The sequence below is a fragment of the Eumetopias jubatus genome, unplaced genomic scaffold, assembly GCF_037043125.1.
Source record: "Eumetopias jubatus isolate StellerSeaLion01/CBP00866 unplaced genomic scaffold, mEumJub1_p1.0 scaffold_8, whole genome shotgun sequence".
In the NCBI taxonomy this organism is placed as follows: Eukaryota; Metazoa; Chordata; class Mammalia; order Carnivora; family Otariidae; genus Eumetopias; species Eumetopias jubatus.
The window spans coordinates 46,363,770-46,381,741 of record NW_028274814.1 but is presented as its reverse complement, the minus strand read 5'-3'; the positions used below and the strand labels follow the sequence as shown (position 1 = coordinate 46,381,741).

The 17,972-nt window shown below is 37.5% G+C and overlaps 1 protein-coding gene across 1 annotated transcript in view; it reads right to left on the bottom strand.

Annotated features, from left to right (window-relative positions):
- The window catches only part of RIMKLB (ribosomal modification protein rimK like family member B), a 45,347-nt gene that overhangs the window by 11,307 nt on the left and 16,068 nt on the right, over window positions 1–17,972 (bottom strand). Inside the window, exon 2 of the mRNA XM_028119767.2 lies at window positions 2,134–2,364. Within this exon, the coding sequence (XP_027975568.1) occupies window positions 2,134–2,364 (231 nt within the window). The remainder of the gene's footprint in view (window positions 1–2,133; window positions 2,365–17,972) is intronic.

The window sequence follows — 17,972 nt, the reverse complement described above, 5'->3', positions numbered from 1 at the left end:
TAAGAACAAATGATACAGTAATAAGATTAGAGAAAAAATGAACTATAGTTGTAAAAAATCAGCATGGTGATATAAAAAAATTAAACCAGGAAAAAGTTCACTAATCAAATGCAGTATCATACATTTATAGCTTAGAGAAATTATGATGATTCAGTCCAATTTTAAACCTTCAACATGAGAGTACAGGTAACATGTGTTAATTTGTTTAATCCTTTTCTCCTTTCCACTCTCTTGAAATCTGAAGCATAGACTCATAATATAAGCTAGAATATCCCAAAAGCATCTGACAGAATTCTCAAACATACTGTCTCTTCTTATGCAATTGCTGAAAACAGCAACTGTATCCACACATGCCATACAGACTTGGGGAGCCCCTTTCTTTAAAATATTTAAGCTGGGGGGCACCTGGGTGGCTCAGTAGTTAAGCGTCTGCCTTCGGCTCAGGTCATGATCCCAGGGTCCTGGGATCCAGCCCCACATCGGGCTCCCTGCTCCACGGGAAGCTGCTTCTCCCTCTCCCACTCCCCCTGCTTGTGTTCCCTCTCTCGCTGTGTCTGTCAAATAAATAAATAAAATCTTAAAAAAAAAAAATTTAGGTTGGGGCACCTGAGTGACTCAGTCAGTTGAACGTCTGACTCTTAATTTCGGCTCAGGTCATGATCTCAGGGTCATGAGACTTAAAGCCCTGCGTCGGGCTCCACACTCAGTGCAGAGTTTGCTTGTCCCTTTCCCTCTAATCCTCCCCACACGTGCGTGTGTGCATGCGTTCTGTCTCTCTCATAAATAAATCGTTTATGTATATATAAAAAAAAAGCCTCATTAACTCTCCAAAAACACTACTGAACATTTATTTGAGGAATTGTCTTTATGGGAAATTGTAATTATTTATAGCAAGTTTGATTCTTTCCAAACAAAAGAACTGGACAGGTAGGAAATATACTAACATAATATTACTTATGGCAGTGCTACTCAAAAGCGTTGCCTGGTAACCTGCGCCTGTTTGCAACTTCTCTGAAACTGATATGTGACCTGATAAATATAAAAAGAGAAGCACTGGAAGCTTTTATAGCAATCTTGCATTACTCAGACATTTTTATCATATGTTATAAGAGTACTGATCCACAGCATGGTGGTCTTTTAAAAAAAATGATCCTTTACCTTTACCATAGATAGTTTTGGAAGCACTGGTTTTCAAGTATACCTAGGACAGTGTCATTTTCTTAAAAAATATGAAAAATTTGGGGCGCCTGGGTGGCTCAGATGGTTAAGCGTCTGCCTTCAGCTCAGGTCATGATCCCAGGGTGCTGGGATCAAGTCCCGCATCAGGCTCCCTGCTCCTTGGGAGCCTGCTTCTCCCTCTGCCTCTCTCTCTCTCTCTCTCTCTCTCTCTGTCTCTCATGAATAAATAAATAATCTTAAAAAAATATGAAAAATTTATGAAGAATTACCACAAAAATGCTGGTAAGGATAATCAGACATTAAACAGAGATGTCACCAAATTGTATTATCTTTACCGTGGCATTGGCAAACTAAGGCTTTTAAGACAGATTTGGTCCAGTGTCTTTTTTTATAAAAAAGTTTTATTGGACTGCCATACTCATTTAAGTGTGGTCTACGGCAGCTTTCACACTACAACAGCATTACTGAGGGTCACAAGAGAAGACTGACGACCCAGAAAGTGCAAAATATTTACTATTTGGCCCTTTATAAAAAGTTTGCTAAATCTACTCTCCCAATATCAAGGAACTAAAATCTTAAAACAGATTTATAATTCTCATGCCCAGTTTGTTAAAACTGAAAGTTATTTTTTTTAAGATATTTATTTATTTATTTATTTGACACAGAGAGAGAGACACAGCAAGAGAGGGGACACAAGCAGGGGGAGTGGGAGAGGGAGAAGCAGACTCCCCACTGAGCAGGGAGCCCAACGTCGGGCTCGATCCCAGGACCATGGGATCATGACCTGAGCCAAAGGCAGATGCTTAATGACTAAGCCACCCAGGTGCCCCAAAACTGAAAGTTATTTCTATAAAAAGTTCCTTCACATATCACATAACCCTATTAATTTAGTATGGCTTTCAAAACTGTAAGTGCTGGAAAACTTAGGCTACAAATTCTTATTAGTGAACTTACCATAAGAGAAAGTATCCGGCAAAGGAACACCATGGCCAGCCAACTCTTGAAAAGTCCAAAACTTATTAACACAGTTCAGGATGGCTTGAGGTCGGTTCATCAACCGGCATCCCATCTTCTCTAAATGGCGCAAAACAGTGATGTCACTATCACTTTGCACCCAAGGGGTTGGTACTCTCACTACCACCACTTGGGGATAGGCAGTAATTAGTTCTCCATTGATCCGTAGACCTGAAATATATAGGAATGAAGCCAAAACCATTAAAAGGGAATATACATATATACATATATATACACACTTTATATATAGAGAGAGAGAGTTTGGGTCACAAAACTGAAAGTACAATACAATTTTGTTAAGATTTCACTGGAAGGAGACATTCCTTATATTCCTTTACAAGAAAAAAGAAAATTTAATGAGAAAAATTTCTGCAGCGGTTAAATTATGTTATGTCAATAAAATGAAATACCACAAAGCCTTAAAAAAAAAATGTCATGGAGGACCTGGCTGGCTCAGTTGGTAGAGCACAGGACTCTTTGATCTCAGGGTAATGAGTTCAAGTCTCACACTGGGTGTAGAGATTACTTAATAAAATTAAAAAGACTGTCATAATCTCTATGTTCAGAGATAGAAAAAATGTTCAGCTATGTAATGCTGAGTTTAAGAAAAAAAAAAAAAAGCAAATCTTGGGGCGCCTGGCTGGCTCAGTCAGTAGAGCCTGTGACTCTTGATCTCAGGGTTGTAGGTCCCAGCCACATGCTGGGTCTAGAAATTACTTAAAAATAAAATCTTAAGGGCGCCTGGGTGGCTCAGTTGTTAAGCGTCCGCCTTCGGCCCAAGTCATGATCCCAGGGTCCTGGGATCAAGTCCCACATTGGGCTCTCTGCTCAGCAGGAAGCCTGCTTCTCCCTCTCCCACTCCCCCTGCTTGTGTTCCCGCTCTCGCTATCTCTCTCTCTGTCAAATAAATAAATAAAATTGAATAAATAAAAAATAAAATAAACTCTTAAAAAAAAAGCAAAACCAAAGCCGATGTATGGAATTGTTGAAGCACTACACTGTACACCTGAAATTAATATAAAACTGTATGCTAACTATAATGGAATTAAATTCTGTATTAATTCTATTTTTTATATGTTCATTTTAGATAAAGCAAGAAATAAGGAAGTTGCCATCTTTTATGGTTTTTCTTGTATGATTTTACGCCTAGGTGCTGCATTTTTTCAACACCTGCTAAGATTTATTCTTTAAAAAAAAAAAATCCAAAAACAGGGGCACCCAGGAGGCTTATTGGGGACCGCATGCAACGCTTGATCTCAAGGTTATAAGTCTGAGCCCCAACTTGGGTGTAGAGATTACTTAAAAATTTTAAAAGTCTTTAAAAAAAAAAAAAACCTGTTTGCATTAAAAAATAGTATGCTTGTTTTAAAACATTCAAATACAAAAATATATGATGTATTCAGCTCCCATCCAACATCCTAGGTACTCAGTGTTAACAGTGTATTTTCCCCACTGCTAAGTATAGAAAAATATTTAGATTATTTTTAGAAAAATTAGATATTTTACGTTACTTTCATCACTTAAAATTACACCAGAGACATCTTTCTGTCGGTACATATAACGTTTCATTTCCTTCTCTTTTTAGTGGGTTAACTGGAATTACATCTTATATGAGATATACCATATGACCAGTACCTTACTCATAGACATTCATTTACTTAATATTAAGCAATTACTATGTGTCAGATTATTTTGTAAAGATTAGAAATAGATTGGCAAAAAAGGCAGATCCTTATTCTTAGAAGAATCCATTCCAGTGGGAGACACTTTTAAACGTGGAAGTTCTAATATAGGAGAGAGAAGTGGGTTAACACCTGAGTTAGGGTATAAGACTTAGTTGTTTGTGTGTTTAAAGAGGAAGGAAACTTCACATTTAAGGGAGTTGAAGTCACAGAGCAAAAGAGCAGTAAGAACAATAGGTGGTTCAACTACAATATTTACTAACAGAATGTAAAAGATAAGGTTGGTCATTTAAGGTGTCAAACATGAAAAGCCACAAGTTTTTATTAAGATATAACTGCCATAGGGACACCTGGGTGGCTCAGTCGGTTAAGCGGCTGCTTTCAGCGCGGGTCATGATCCCAGGGTCCTGGGATCAAGTCCCACATTGGGCTCCTTGCTCAGCAGGGAGCCTGCTTCTCCCTCTCTCTCCCTCTGCTTGTGCTCTGTCAAATAAATAAAATCTTAAAAAAAAAAAAAGATATAACTGCCAGATAACACTGTATTAGTTTTAGGTGTACAACATAATGATTTAATATATGAAATACACTGGGAGATGATCACTGCAATAAATGTACTTAACATCTATCACTCTCTTAGCAACATTCAAATATACAATATAGGAGTACCTACATGACTTAGTCGGTTGAGCAACCAACTCTTAATTTCGGCTCAGGTCATAATCCCAGGATTGTGAGACTGAGCCGTGTCAGGGTCTGCATTGGGTGTAGAGCCTGCTTAATATTCTCTCTCTTCCTCTCTCCCTCGGCCCCCTCCCCACCCCCTTCTCTTTTTAAAAAAGAAATATACGCTACAGTATTGTTAGTCATAGTCACCACGCTGAACATTACATCCCTAGGATTTATTTATTTTATAATTTGGAAGTCTGTACCGTTTGACCACCATTTCCCATTTCCTCCACCCCACTACCCACCTCTGATAACCACCAAACTGTTTTCTGTACCTATGAGTTCGGCTTTTTTTGATTCCACATATAAGATCATACAGCATTTGCCATTCCTGTCTGACTTACTTCTCTTAGCATAATACCTGCAAGGTCCCTCCATATGTCACAAATGGCAGAATTTCCTTCTTTTCAATGGCTGAATAATATTTAAATATATGTACATATGTATCACATTTTCTTTATTCATTCATCTGTCAATGGGCACTTAGGTTATTCCTACGTCTTAGCTATCATAAATAATAAAGCACTGAACATGGGGCATAAAGATACATCTTTGAGATAGTGGTTTTGTTTCATGCAGGTAAATACTTAGACCTGGAATTGCTGGATCCACAAATTCTAAGCTAAAGAGTTTGTATTTGTTCTGGGTAAGGGAACTCAGGGTGTGTGCTGCATACTGCCTGCTGATACTTTACACTATCCCCATCTTTTAATTCTTCTCTATATGGCAGGATCTAGAAGCATTTCCCACACTCCCTTACCAGCAGGATTCGATTTTGAAAATCTACCACCAAGAGAGAATTACACAAAAATTTAAAGGTCAAAGAGAAATAGAAGTCACTATTCTCAGGGGCAGCTGCACATAGGTATGTAGTCATTGGGAGATGTGAGGTTTTGCCAGTGGCTTCAGGGATTCCCATAATCGTTCATGGTGCGGCTACAGGTATCTTGAGATCAGCACCATACAGTTTTCTGCAATCCTGCACTTTGTCATTTTTTAAAAAATGTATTTTATGTGAGAGAGAAAGCGGGGGGGAGCACACAGAGAGGGACAAGCAAAGCAGACACCATGCTAAGCATGGAGCCTGACAGGGGGCTTGATCTCATGACCCTGAGCTGAAATCAAGTCAGAGGCTTAACTCACTGAGCCACCCAGGAGCCCCCGCACTTTCTCATTTCTTAGGCTTTTCAGTGACTTGCCTCAATAGGCAAATGTAAAAAGCATTTTTTTTAAGACAGAAGAAACTTATTGACCAGATTGGGAGCTACAAGTTTTTAAACTAGGACATGAAGAATGGGAAAGTTAAAAAAGAAAAACCATTTTAGGGCAGAAGATGCTGAATTTGGATACAAAAGATTCCAGTGATAACAGGACATCAAAGTATAACTATTCTGTAATAGAAGTATGGGTTGAAACTATACATATATGTGTACATAATTCATATTGGGATTGTGAAGTGTGTGTACATGAGTGCATATTTTTACTTATTTGTCTGTTTACTGGAATTTGCCCAAGATATAATAGCTAAAGAAACAGGGATATATAGGCTGAAAAAAATGGAAAAAATGGAGAAACCTAAGACCAAGATTTGATGGTATCAATAAGAGACAGTGAAAGGAATTAAAAATCTGAAGGGAAAAAATCAGCCAAAAAACTAGGAAAATCTACTTTTAAGTAGTATTGTGAAAAATGAGAAAGGTCAGTATAATCAGGAGAGAATGATCAAATTCACTAAATAAAACAGAAGAAATAGGAAGGATGAGTGTTAAGAAGTTTGAGTGATCAGAAAAGGATACTGTCAATTGCCAAGAGAAACATTCAACCATCATTACATTTTCATCTCATTTCCCTACACTGCACTTTTAAGAAATGTGATAAAATTGGAGCACCTGGGTGGCACAGTTAGTTAATCGGCCAACTCTTGGGTTTTGGCTCAGGTCGTAAGATCGAGCCCTACGTCAGGCTCCACGCTTAGCACAGAGTCTGCTTAGTACTCTCTCTCCCTTCCCCTTGTGCGTTCTCTCTCTCAAAATACACATAAATCTTAAGAAAGAAAGCAATGGAAATGTTCCACCCTTAGTCTACCCATCTGTTGCCACCAGAAATCAGGAATATGGGAGTACTTTACCCAAAGTGCATATCTGCATACTACACTATATGGGTATTATTGATGAAAAGAAATTCAATACCTCTTGTATCAGAAACAAACACTTCTTTTTTTTAGACAAGCAGAAGGTGAACCAAGACTAGAAAGGACAGGTACAGATCAATGTGAGCCCAAAAAGGCAAAACAACATCTCTCAGAACTCTGCCTTAAGTGTTACTCATCTTTTGGGCACTGTTAGCAAATGCTGTACCATTACCTTTGATGTCGAGTTTATAAAACTGAAATATAAGATCCCTGTTATTCAATATACACGTGCACAAAGATGTGTATGGAATTTTCCCCACAATCCCATTACACTCATTGTAAAACAGGTAGTGCAGTTGAATGCATTACCACTCACTTTGCTGGACTCCATTTTCTCAGAAATATATTTTTTACTTATCTTAAACCTCAACTTGTGAAACCATTCATCTAATTTTATTTTGTACTGGGATGAAGATTTCAATACAAATATTTTAGATTTTACATTTTAGATTAAGTGAATGATCAAGCATTAACAGCCAATAACAAGTGAACCTTGGAAAAGCAATGGGGGGTTATTCCTATATTTTCGAGATAAGAAATTTATTATGTAGAGGTATCTGGGTGGCTCAGTCAGTTAAGTATCCAACTCCTGATCTCAGCTCTGGTCTTGATCTCAGGGTCGTGAGATCAAGCCCTGCACTGGGCTCCATGCAGGGTATGGAGCCTACTTTTAAAAAAAAGTATTGGGCAGAAACAAGTGTTGGCAAAGATGTTTAGAAAAAAGAACCCTCTTGCACTGTTGATGGGAATGCAAACTGGTGCAACCATCATGGAAAACAATATGGAGGGTTCCTCTAAAGGTAAAAATGGAAGCACCCTACGATCCAGAATTGTATAGGGTATTTACCAAAAAAATACAAAACACTAATTCAAAGGGATACATGCACCCCTGTTTATTACAGCACGATTTACAATAGCTGAACTATGAAAGCAGCCCAAGTGTCCACTGATAGATGAATGGCTAAAGAAGGTGTGGCATATATATACAATGGGATATTATTCAGCCATAAAAAAGAATGAAATCTTGCCATTCGCAACGACATGGATGGTGCTAGAGAGTATTATGCTAAGTGAAATAAATCAGTCAGAGAAAGAAATACCATATGATCTCACCCATATGTGGAATTTAAGAAACAAAACAAATGAGCAAAGGAAAAAAAGAGACAAAGAAAGAGACTCTCAACTATGGAGAACAAATTGATGGTTACCAGAGGAGTGGGAGGGGTGAGGGATGTGGAAAAAAGGTGATGGACATTAAGAAATACACTTATGATGAAAAAATGATTAAGAAATCATTTGTATCAATGTATTAAAAGCCTACTGCTGTTAAGGCAGAGTGAGAAGGTGCTATGGGCTGATTATTCTCCAAGTTGAAAGATTCCTTTGGGATATTAACAATCTCCTTGCCAATAATTAAGTGGAGAATCTCTTACGTAGCCCTAATGTAAACCTGTGCTTTTTGAGTGTAGAATTTGGCTACACCATTAAGAATTAAGTATTAGTGTTTTTTTAATTGGGGGGGGGTTAAGTGTTTTTGTCCTCAGGAAACAAGAAACAGGTTATTTGCTAACTGACATTTTTTTTTCCATCTTCTAGTGTTCCAGAGGATTCTTCAGGACTTCTGAGATATTTAGAGCTTATAGAATTGTAAGAATTTTATTCATTTATTTATTTATTTACTGTGGCTCTGAACATTTTTTTTTAAGATTTTTTTTTATTTATTTGACAGAGAGAGAGAGACAGCGAGAGACGGAATACAAGCAGGGGGAGTGGAAGAGGGAGAAGCAGGCCTCCCGCTGAGCAGGGAGCCCAATGTGGGGCTCGATCCCAGGGCCCTGAGATCATGACCTGAGCTGAAGGCGGTCGCTTAACTGACTGAGCCACCCAGGCACCCCAAGTGGCTCTGAACATATCTTCAAAAAAAAGAAAAAGAAAAAGAACTGTCAGAATTTTAAATGAAAGTTTCATTCAAGTGAAGGTACTATTATGAACACAATTAAAAACCCACACATCTCTGTGTCAGAGATCAAGGAAGCACTCAAAGACTAAGGGAGATGTGTCCCTAAAACACAGGTGACAGTCTGGAGGGATTCAAAATTAGCCAAATTTCAGGTGATTTGACCATCAAAAAGGTCAATTAACTGAAAATATTTTGACAGCAAAAAAAGTTTATGGATTCATAATAATTATAGAGAAAGGACAACCAAAAAAAAAAAGCCTCATTTGCTATCACTGAAGGGACTACTACTACACAATTCCTCATTCTAAAAACCAGTAGATAAGGAAAAATTACATTTATCCCACCATTTCTGCAGGAACTACAGTTTACTAGGAAAAGGTAGGAAAAGCTCTTCTTTGGACATGAATGCCAATTAACAAAGAATAACAAAATCTGAAAAATAACCATTTTGTAAAACCCAATGCAGTAAGTCAATCAGGCAAAGATCATCAAAGATGTTAAAAACATTAAGAAAAGGTTGATGGGATATTTGTATAGCGCCAAAATATCAGCAATTTGCTAGGCAAAAAGTAAAAACAGGTTTTTGTAATAGACCATACAGACATTACTTACCCAGGGACCAAACTTAGCATCACTACCAGTGGCACAGACTGTCATTTTGTGCCTCCTGGCTGAATGCACTATGAAGTATCTACATCACACAGTCAGTAATTTTTTGCTCAAAATGCATAACCTGTATGTAATCATGCCAATTCACAGGAAACTTCAGAAGGCAGACACCACAAGGAAACTATCAGACAAACCCAGAATATGAGACATTAAAGATAATTTTTCTGATTACTTCAAAAAAGTTATGTCACTGAAGAAAAAGATGGGAAGACTGTTCTAGAGTTAGAAAGACTAAGACATTACATCCAAATATCCTTGCATGAACCTGATCTGAAAAGAATAACTGAAAGATATTTTAGATTCAACTAAAAATATCTGACTCTAAAGTATTAGATGCCATTAAAGAGTTATTCATGTCTTAAGGTGTGCTAATGGTATTAAAGTATATAGGACAGTGTCCTTTGTTTTTTGGCTACAGATATTGAAGCATTTAGGGGTAACATGAAGACAGCTACTTGTTGTAAAAGGCTAACAACTCTCTCAAAAAGCTATGTGTAATGTACATAATATTTATATATATTAGGAGAAAGAGACATAGAACAAAATGTTGCTACTGAACACTCCATCTAGGCATCAAGAATATAGCTGTCCATAATTCTATTCTTTCAACTTCCCTATTCACTTAAAACTTTAAATACAAAGTGGGGGTGGGGCTGGGATGGGGGCAGAAACCAAGACATCATATCAAATTCATCTAAGGAAAACTGATGTTGGTCATTCCTATTTCAAAATCTCCAGGGTTTGGGCGCTTGGGTGGCTCAGTTGGTTAAACGACTGCCCTCGGCTCAGGTCATGATCCTGGAGTCCCGGGATCGAGTCCCGCACCGGGCTCCCTGCTCGGCAGGGAGTCTGCTTCTCCCTCTGACCCTCCTCCCCCATGTGCTTTCTCTCTCTCTCAAATAAATAATATCTAAAAAAAAAAAATCTCCAGGGTTTGTTGCTCAGCTTTCCTCTCTTATTTTTTAATAGTTTCTCATCCTTTCACCAATACTGAAAGTCCATTTACTGTTCCACCACTGTCCTACTTCCCTTGCCATTTATGTTCAAAGCGTTATTAGTGCAGTAAAATTACTTATTAGTTCATCCTGGAAGGAGTGAGATGGAAAAGTAACTAAGAGCGAGAATAGCTTGCTAATCAGAACCAATCCTAGGACCTGAAATGTTTCTCAGTCTGTGAGTTCTAGTTAGAAAAAGCAAGTTGGCAGTATAAGAGATGAACAACTTTGCGCTCCATATTCCCAGCTAAATTCTCCTAACAAAATTTAGTTGTTTGGGTCACTAGCCCAGGAAAGTGATCCATTACTTAACTGACAAAACTACTGAAAATGTACCACCAAAAAGTTGTATTTTCCACATTTTAAAATCTCAAAGTCATATCACCAAAAAAAAGACCAAATAATTATGAACATTTTATGATACTCAAGTCATTAAAACCTATTTTCCAATTGGTCACAAAGAATTAATGCCTACCATTAAATGCAAATTGCAAATCTGTCTTCCCGTATCTCTAACACATCAGAAATGTCCTCTTAAACTTTTTTTTTTAAATCACTGGTTTGTTTTCCTGATCATCAGGTTCCAAACTAATCAAAATGAAGCAGTAAAAGTACCTAAATTTTGAAGATGACACTGGATAATGGATATTTATAGTACCAAAGGACAGATAATTCTCAAGAGTTATACAAAACACTAAAAAAGTCTTTATTAAAGCTGGGTAAGAATTCAAACAGCTACTAATTATCAAACACCAAAAACAAAAATAATATTAAGAATCCATTCTACTAAGAATATATATGATGCCTTTCCTATTTGCTTAGTTGCTTCCTAACAAGATGAATTTTGTGTTTCCTATCAAAATATCCTTCTTTAACCCTCCTCAGCAATCCTTTTGCCCTACAATTTGTTTCCAAGTCTTAGCTGGTAATCCAGGTAGAGACAAAATTATTTTTTTCAAACGTAAGCCCTTTTGGAAATGAGGAACCAATAAAATTCCTTTCCAGATCCCTCGTCAGTGGCACAGAAAGAAACAAAAGGAAGACTACTGTAACAGTCTACCTCATTATCACTGTGCACTGCACACTGCAGCTGACAGTCATGTGTTTTAAAAAAAGAGAAAAAGAGAAAATGGGTGAACTGTTTGGTGGGTTTGGTTTTTGTTTTTGTTTTTTGTTTTTGGCTTAGATAAACTGAATAAAAGTTTTAAAGAAGAGCTTTCTGCCCGTGGATGCCACAGAGTAAGCATTGTTAAAGTCTCCCCTCCCACCGCTGTCATGTCTAAGTCAGAGTCTCCCAAAGAGCCTGAACAGCTGCGGAAGCTTTTCATCGGAGGTTTGAGCTTTGAAACAACCGATGAGAGTCTGAGGAGCCATTATGAGCAATGGGGAACGCTTACGGACTGTGTGGTAATGAGAGATCCAAACACCAAGCGCTCCAGAGGCTTTGGGTTTGTCACGTATGCCACTGTGGAGGAGGTGGATGCAGCCATGAACGCAAGGCCACACAAGGTGGATGGAAGAGTTGTGGAACCAAAGAGGGCTGTCTCAAGAGAAGATTCTCAAAGACCTGGTGCGCACTTAACTGTGAAAAAGATTTTTGTTGGTGGCATTAAAGAAGACACTGAAGAACATCATCTAAGAGATTATTTTGAACAGTATGGGAAAAGTGAAGTGATCGAGATCATGACTGACCGAGGCAGTGGCAAAAAGAGAAGTTTTGCTTTTGTAACATTTGATGACCATGACTCTGTAGACAAGATTGTCATTCAAAAATACCATACTGTGAATGGTCACAACTGTGAAGTAAGGAAAGCCCTATCTAAGCAAGAGGTGGCTAGTGCTTCATCCAGCCAAAGAGGTCGAAGTGGTTCCGGAAACTTGGTGGTGATCTTGGAGGTGGTTTTGGTGGGAATGACAACTTTGGTCGTGGAGGGAACTTCAGTGGTCGAGGTGGCTTTGGTGGCAGTCGAGGTGGTGGTGGATATGGTGGCCGTGGGGATGGCTATAACGGATTTGGTAATGATGGAAGCAACCCTGGAGGTGGCGGAAGCTATAATGATTTTGGCAATTACAACAATCAATCCTCAAATTTTGGACCCGTGAAAGGAGGAAATTTTGGAGGCAGAAGCTCTGGCCCCTACGGTGGTGGAGGCCAATACTTTGCCAAACCATGAAACCAAGGTGGCTATGGTGGTTCCAGCAGCAGCAGTAGCTATGGCAGTGGCAGAAGGTTTTAATTACTGCCAGGAAACAAAGCTTAGCAGGAGAGGAGAGCCAGAGAAATGACAGGGAAGCTACAGGTTACAACAGATTTGTGAACTCAGCCAAGCACAGTGGTGGCAGGGCCTCGCCGCTACAAAGACATGTTTTAGACAATACTCGTGTATGGGCAAAAAACTCGAGGACTGTATTTGTGACTAATTGTGTAACAGGTTATTTTAGTTTCTGTTCTGTGGAAAGTGTAAAGCATTCCAACAAAGGGTTTTAATGTAGTTTTCTTTTTTTTGCATCCATGCTGTTGATTGCTAAATGTAATAGTCTGATCATGACGCTGAATAAATGTGTCTTTAAAAAAAAAAAAAGTTTTAAAGAAGAGAAAAAGAAGAGGGAAACCAAAAGCAGGTAACAAGCAGATTATCACTGTCCATATTATAAAAGCATCTTTACTGAAGGTAGTGACTAGTTAGCTTCTTTTCCAAGTATCTTTAACAAATAGAGAATCTAAGGTTAAGATAACCAACTCTATACCAAATATTGGCAGAAAAAGCTAAGACACCAATTATACAGAAATGTGATGTTACCAGCTAAAATCTCTTAAAAAAATAAAAGTATTCATCTCCTTAAATTTTATAAATGCCGACATTCAAGCTCTGCAGGTTTGAGTACATTCTCTTCAGCATTTCCACACAGTTTTAAGAAAATTATCTTAGGAGAAATACTTCCTGAAATTGATAAACAAAAAGACAAAATACCTTTAAGGGACTATTCCATTTATACATTCCTTCTTTTATTTGTTCAAAAAGATTTGCTGAAGACCCAATTTAACATACTCTGAGCCTTGGGATAAAATCCTAGCCCCACCTGAGAGTTTTTAAAGAGGATGACAGAGAGGAAAAATGCATGTAAAGTACTTAATAAATGATTGACATATAGTAAGTGCTTAATAATTGTTAGTGGCTATAAATTACTGAGTTTACATTGCTGGGGAGGGTAGGCTGATGGCACAGATGGTAAAGTTAATAGCAATACAACCTGGAAACTTGTTTCTTTATCCCTTTTTGTCCCCAATCCCAATTAAACTGATCTAATTTTTTAATTATTTGACACACAAGAACTCACTATTAGAAACAAGATATACTTATTTTTTGCTAACTTAATTCTATATGCTAACTTATTCTATATGCTATTATTCTAATATGATTTAAAAATTAAAAGTTGAAATACTGTATTAAACCTAATGTATTTTGTTCCCCCATAAAATAGCAATCTTTCCTGAAATGGTAAAGAAAGCCCTATATAGAAGATAAGAAGTGGGTAAATGTATAATTCAAGTCACTGTTAATGAAGCCAGCCGTAAAAATTTAGTGCAGTCTTCCAGCAACAGACTGCTGTAGAAGAAAGGAGAGGGGAAGCAAAGCTTCCTTGTGGTGTAGGCAAAGTCCCTTCTGTCCACTTTAAAAAGGGCAAGCTTCTAACGCGGCTCCTGGCTGAAGACAAATATTTATATCAAAATGTTCTACCAACTTTTGGCAATCAATACCAGCTTACACAACTAATTATAAAAAGAACTTTCTGAATGCAGCTATAAATATAAGTATATTTATATTATTTTAAATAAATATAAATTAGTTATGGAATTAATAACAAAGGAAGGGAACTATATCAAACTCTCTGAATACTGAATGTTCCAAAGAAAACTACTGGGAATGTAGGAGATTAAGGTTTTTCCCAACAAATGTTTCATTTAGACCCAAAATTGCAAGGGATAATGATGAGGGGATAGCAAAGGCAAAAAAAGAAAGTGACATTTATTGCAAGGTCTTCTCTGGCATGCCTGTAACAATAACCCCACATCTGATTCAAACCTAGTTCCACCACTTATCCACTGTGTAACCTCAGACAAGTTACTTAACTTCTCTGTGTCTCAAGTTCCTCATCTGTAAAATGGGAACAGTAAAAACAGTTCCTTTATAGAGTTGCTGTGAGGATTAAGGTGGTTAACATTAGTGAAAAAGTACCTGGCACATAACAGGCACTTAATCATCACTGTCATCCCCCATTCCCTCTTATAGCCGGGAAAATGATAGCTAGAGAAAATAAGTAAATTCTGTGAGAGTAGGAATCTATCTTCTTAACAGCTATGTGCTGTAAATGCTCAATTATTATTTATTGAAATTTGAATTTATCTCATGGTTGTTTCAAGAAGCAGAAAAGGGACTGAAACCCAGGTCTGAGTCTGAAGCTCTTCTGCCTAAAACAAAATTGTCTCTATAAATTGCTTTAGAAAAACTAGCAAACTCAAAGAGAAATCAAACCATATTAACATCTAAAAAACCCAAAGTAAGTAGAAGGAAAAAAAATTTAAGAGCAGAAATTAATGGAATGGAAAGCCAACATCAACAGAAAAGACAACCAAACTAAACCAAAGTTTGTCCCCTCAAAACTAATAAATTTAAGTCCCTACTGAGACTGATACAGAGTTTAAAATAAAAAGGCACAAATAAAGTTGAGAATGAAAAGGGAGCTTCACCGTATATCCTATAGATATTAAAAAGATAATGAAATGATTTTCTGAATAACACATATGAAAACTTAAGATAAAATGTACATAAATTCCTAGAAAAATACAATTTACCAAAACTGCAAGAAGAAATAAATCACTAAAACAAATTAACCATTAACTAAAACTGTTCCAAAAGAAATCTCCGGAACAAATAGCTTTCTTTTTCTTTTTCTTTTTAAGATTTTATTTCTTTATTTGACAGAGAGAGAGCACAAGCAGGGCGAGAGGCAGAGGCAGAGGGAGAAGCAGGCTCTCCACTGAGCAGGGAGCCCGACATGGGGCTTGATCCCAGGACCCTGGAATCATGACCCGAGCCGAAGGCAGGCGCTTAACCGACTGAACCACCCAGGCACCCCAGAACAAATAGCTTTCAAAGGTGAATTACATCATATAAGGAAAAAATAAAACAATGTTACTATACTTTTGTCTTCCAGAACAAAAAACACTCCCCAGCCCTTTTTGTGAGGCCAAACACACTTAGCAGAAATTGACAATGACAAGTTCACAGAAGCAAAGTTATAATGCAATCTCATTCATGAACATAAATGTAAAAATCTTCAACAAATATTAACAAATTAAACCTACCATAATAATAACAATCATAAGCAAGTTGGGTTTATTAAAATTTTTTTGTTTAACTTACAAAAACCACTCATAATTTCCAAGTGTAAAAATATGTATAACCGTTCAATAGATGAATGAACACTGATAAAATTCATTCAGGATTTTAAAAAATCTTTTATCATACTTATAGAAAAAAACTTCCTTATTCTGATAATGGGTATCTTAAAAATCCTACAGCCGGGCGCCTGGGTGGCTCAGGTGGTTAAGCGTCTGGCTTCGGCTCAGGTCATGATCCCGGGGTCCTGGGATCGAGTCCCACATCGGGCTCCCTGCTGGGCGGGGAGCCTGCTTCTCCCTCTGCCTCTCTCTCTCTCTCTCTCTGACTCTCATGAATAAAAAATAAAACATTACAAAAAAAAAAAATCCTACAGCCAACAACATTTTTAATGGTTTAATGTTGTAAGCTTTCCCGAGATCATAAGTAACACTAGAATGTTCACTATAACTATTTAATCCAATATTGTCCCAAAGGTCCTGCCCTATGCTGTTAAGAAAAGGAAGTGAGATATAAGGATTAGAAATGAAATAAAAGGGGCACCTGGGTGGTGGCTCAGTCGTTGGGCATCTGCCTTTGGCTCAGGTCATGATCCCAGGGTCCTGGGATCGAGCCCCGCATCAGGCTCCCTGCTCAGCGGGAAGCCTGTTTCTCCCTCTCCCACTCCCCCTGCTTGTATTCCCTCTCTGTCTGTCAAATAAATAAAATTATCTTAAAAAAAATGAAATATAAAACTGATATTCCTTATAGATGATACAATTTTAAAAGCAGGTAATCCAAAACAATCTATCATAAATTACTGAAATAAGTGAGTTATCTGACTGTCAACATATTATTAAACTTAACCAGCAATGAAGTAGAAATGAAAAAAATTTTATTGTTATAATTTATAATAGTAATAAATTCATAGGAATAAAGTATATCTAATAAAGATGTGCAAGACCTCTGGGGATAAAATTACAAACTATCATTAGAAACATTAAAGACAATTGAGAGAGAACAAGCCCAAGAGCGCATGCAAATATTTTCAATAGTATGTGTCATTTCTTCCCAAATTGATCTATAAATTCAATAAAAACCTAATCAAAATTCCAAGCAGTATTTCTGTGGAACTTGACAAGCTGACTATAAAATTTATGAATGGGGTGCCTGGGTGGTACAGTCGCTTAAGTGTCCGCCTCTTGGTTTCTGCTCAGGTCATGATCTCAGAGTCCACACCCAGTGTGGAGTCTGCCTGAGATTCTCTCTCCCTCTCTCTCTGCCCCTCCTGCTCATGCTTGCTCTCTCTCTAAAATAAAATAAAATAAAATTTATGAATAAATGCAAAAGAACATGAATAACTAGACAATCGAAAAAAAGAGAACTACTTTACTGGGTACTTAACACTGTAGTGATTAAGCCACTGTCATGCTGGTGAAAAGAATTAAAATTAAGCAAAGGAGCAGAATAAATCACCCATGTACAGACAACTTGATTATAAAGGTAGCACTGGAGAGCAGTAGGGAAAGGTCACTCTCCCTTAGTAAAGGGTACAAATGGAAAGAAAATGAAACTTTACCATTACCTATCATCACCACACACAAATCTCAATTCTAGGTGGATTATAAATCTACATGTGAATGACAAAACTCCTTAAAGTTAACTCTCTAAAAGCTAACATAAGAGGTTATCTTCATGACCTCAACACAGGAAATTTTTTATGCAGGGTACAGAAAGAAATCAACCATAAACAAGACAAGTCAGAGTACACTAAAGGTAAATTCTTTTATATCAAAACGCCATTAAGAAGTTAAAAAGCAAGCTACAAATGATGCATTTAGAAGTAAAATAATCAGACAACCAACCCAACAGCAAAATGGAGAAGACACTTGAACAAGCACTTTTACAAGTGAGGATACCCAAATGAATATATAAAAAGATACTCAACCTTGGAGTGCCTGGGTGGCACAGTCTGTTAAAGGGTCTCTTAGTTTCAGCTCAGGCCATGATCTTAGGGTCATGAGATCGAGCCTGACATTGGGCTCAGACTCTGCACAGTGTCCTTAAGATTCTCTCTTCTGCGCACCCCCTTCCCTCTCTCTGTATCAAATAAATAAGTCTTAAAAAAAAAAAAAGGTACTCAACCTTATTAGTAAGCCGGGATATAAAACCACA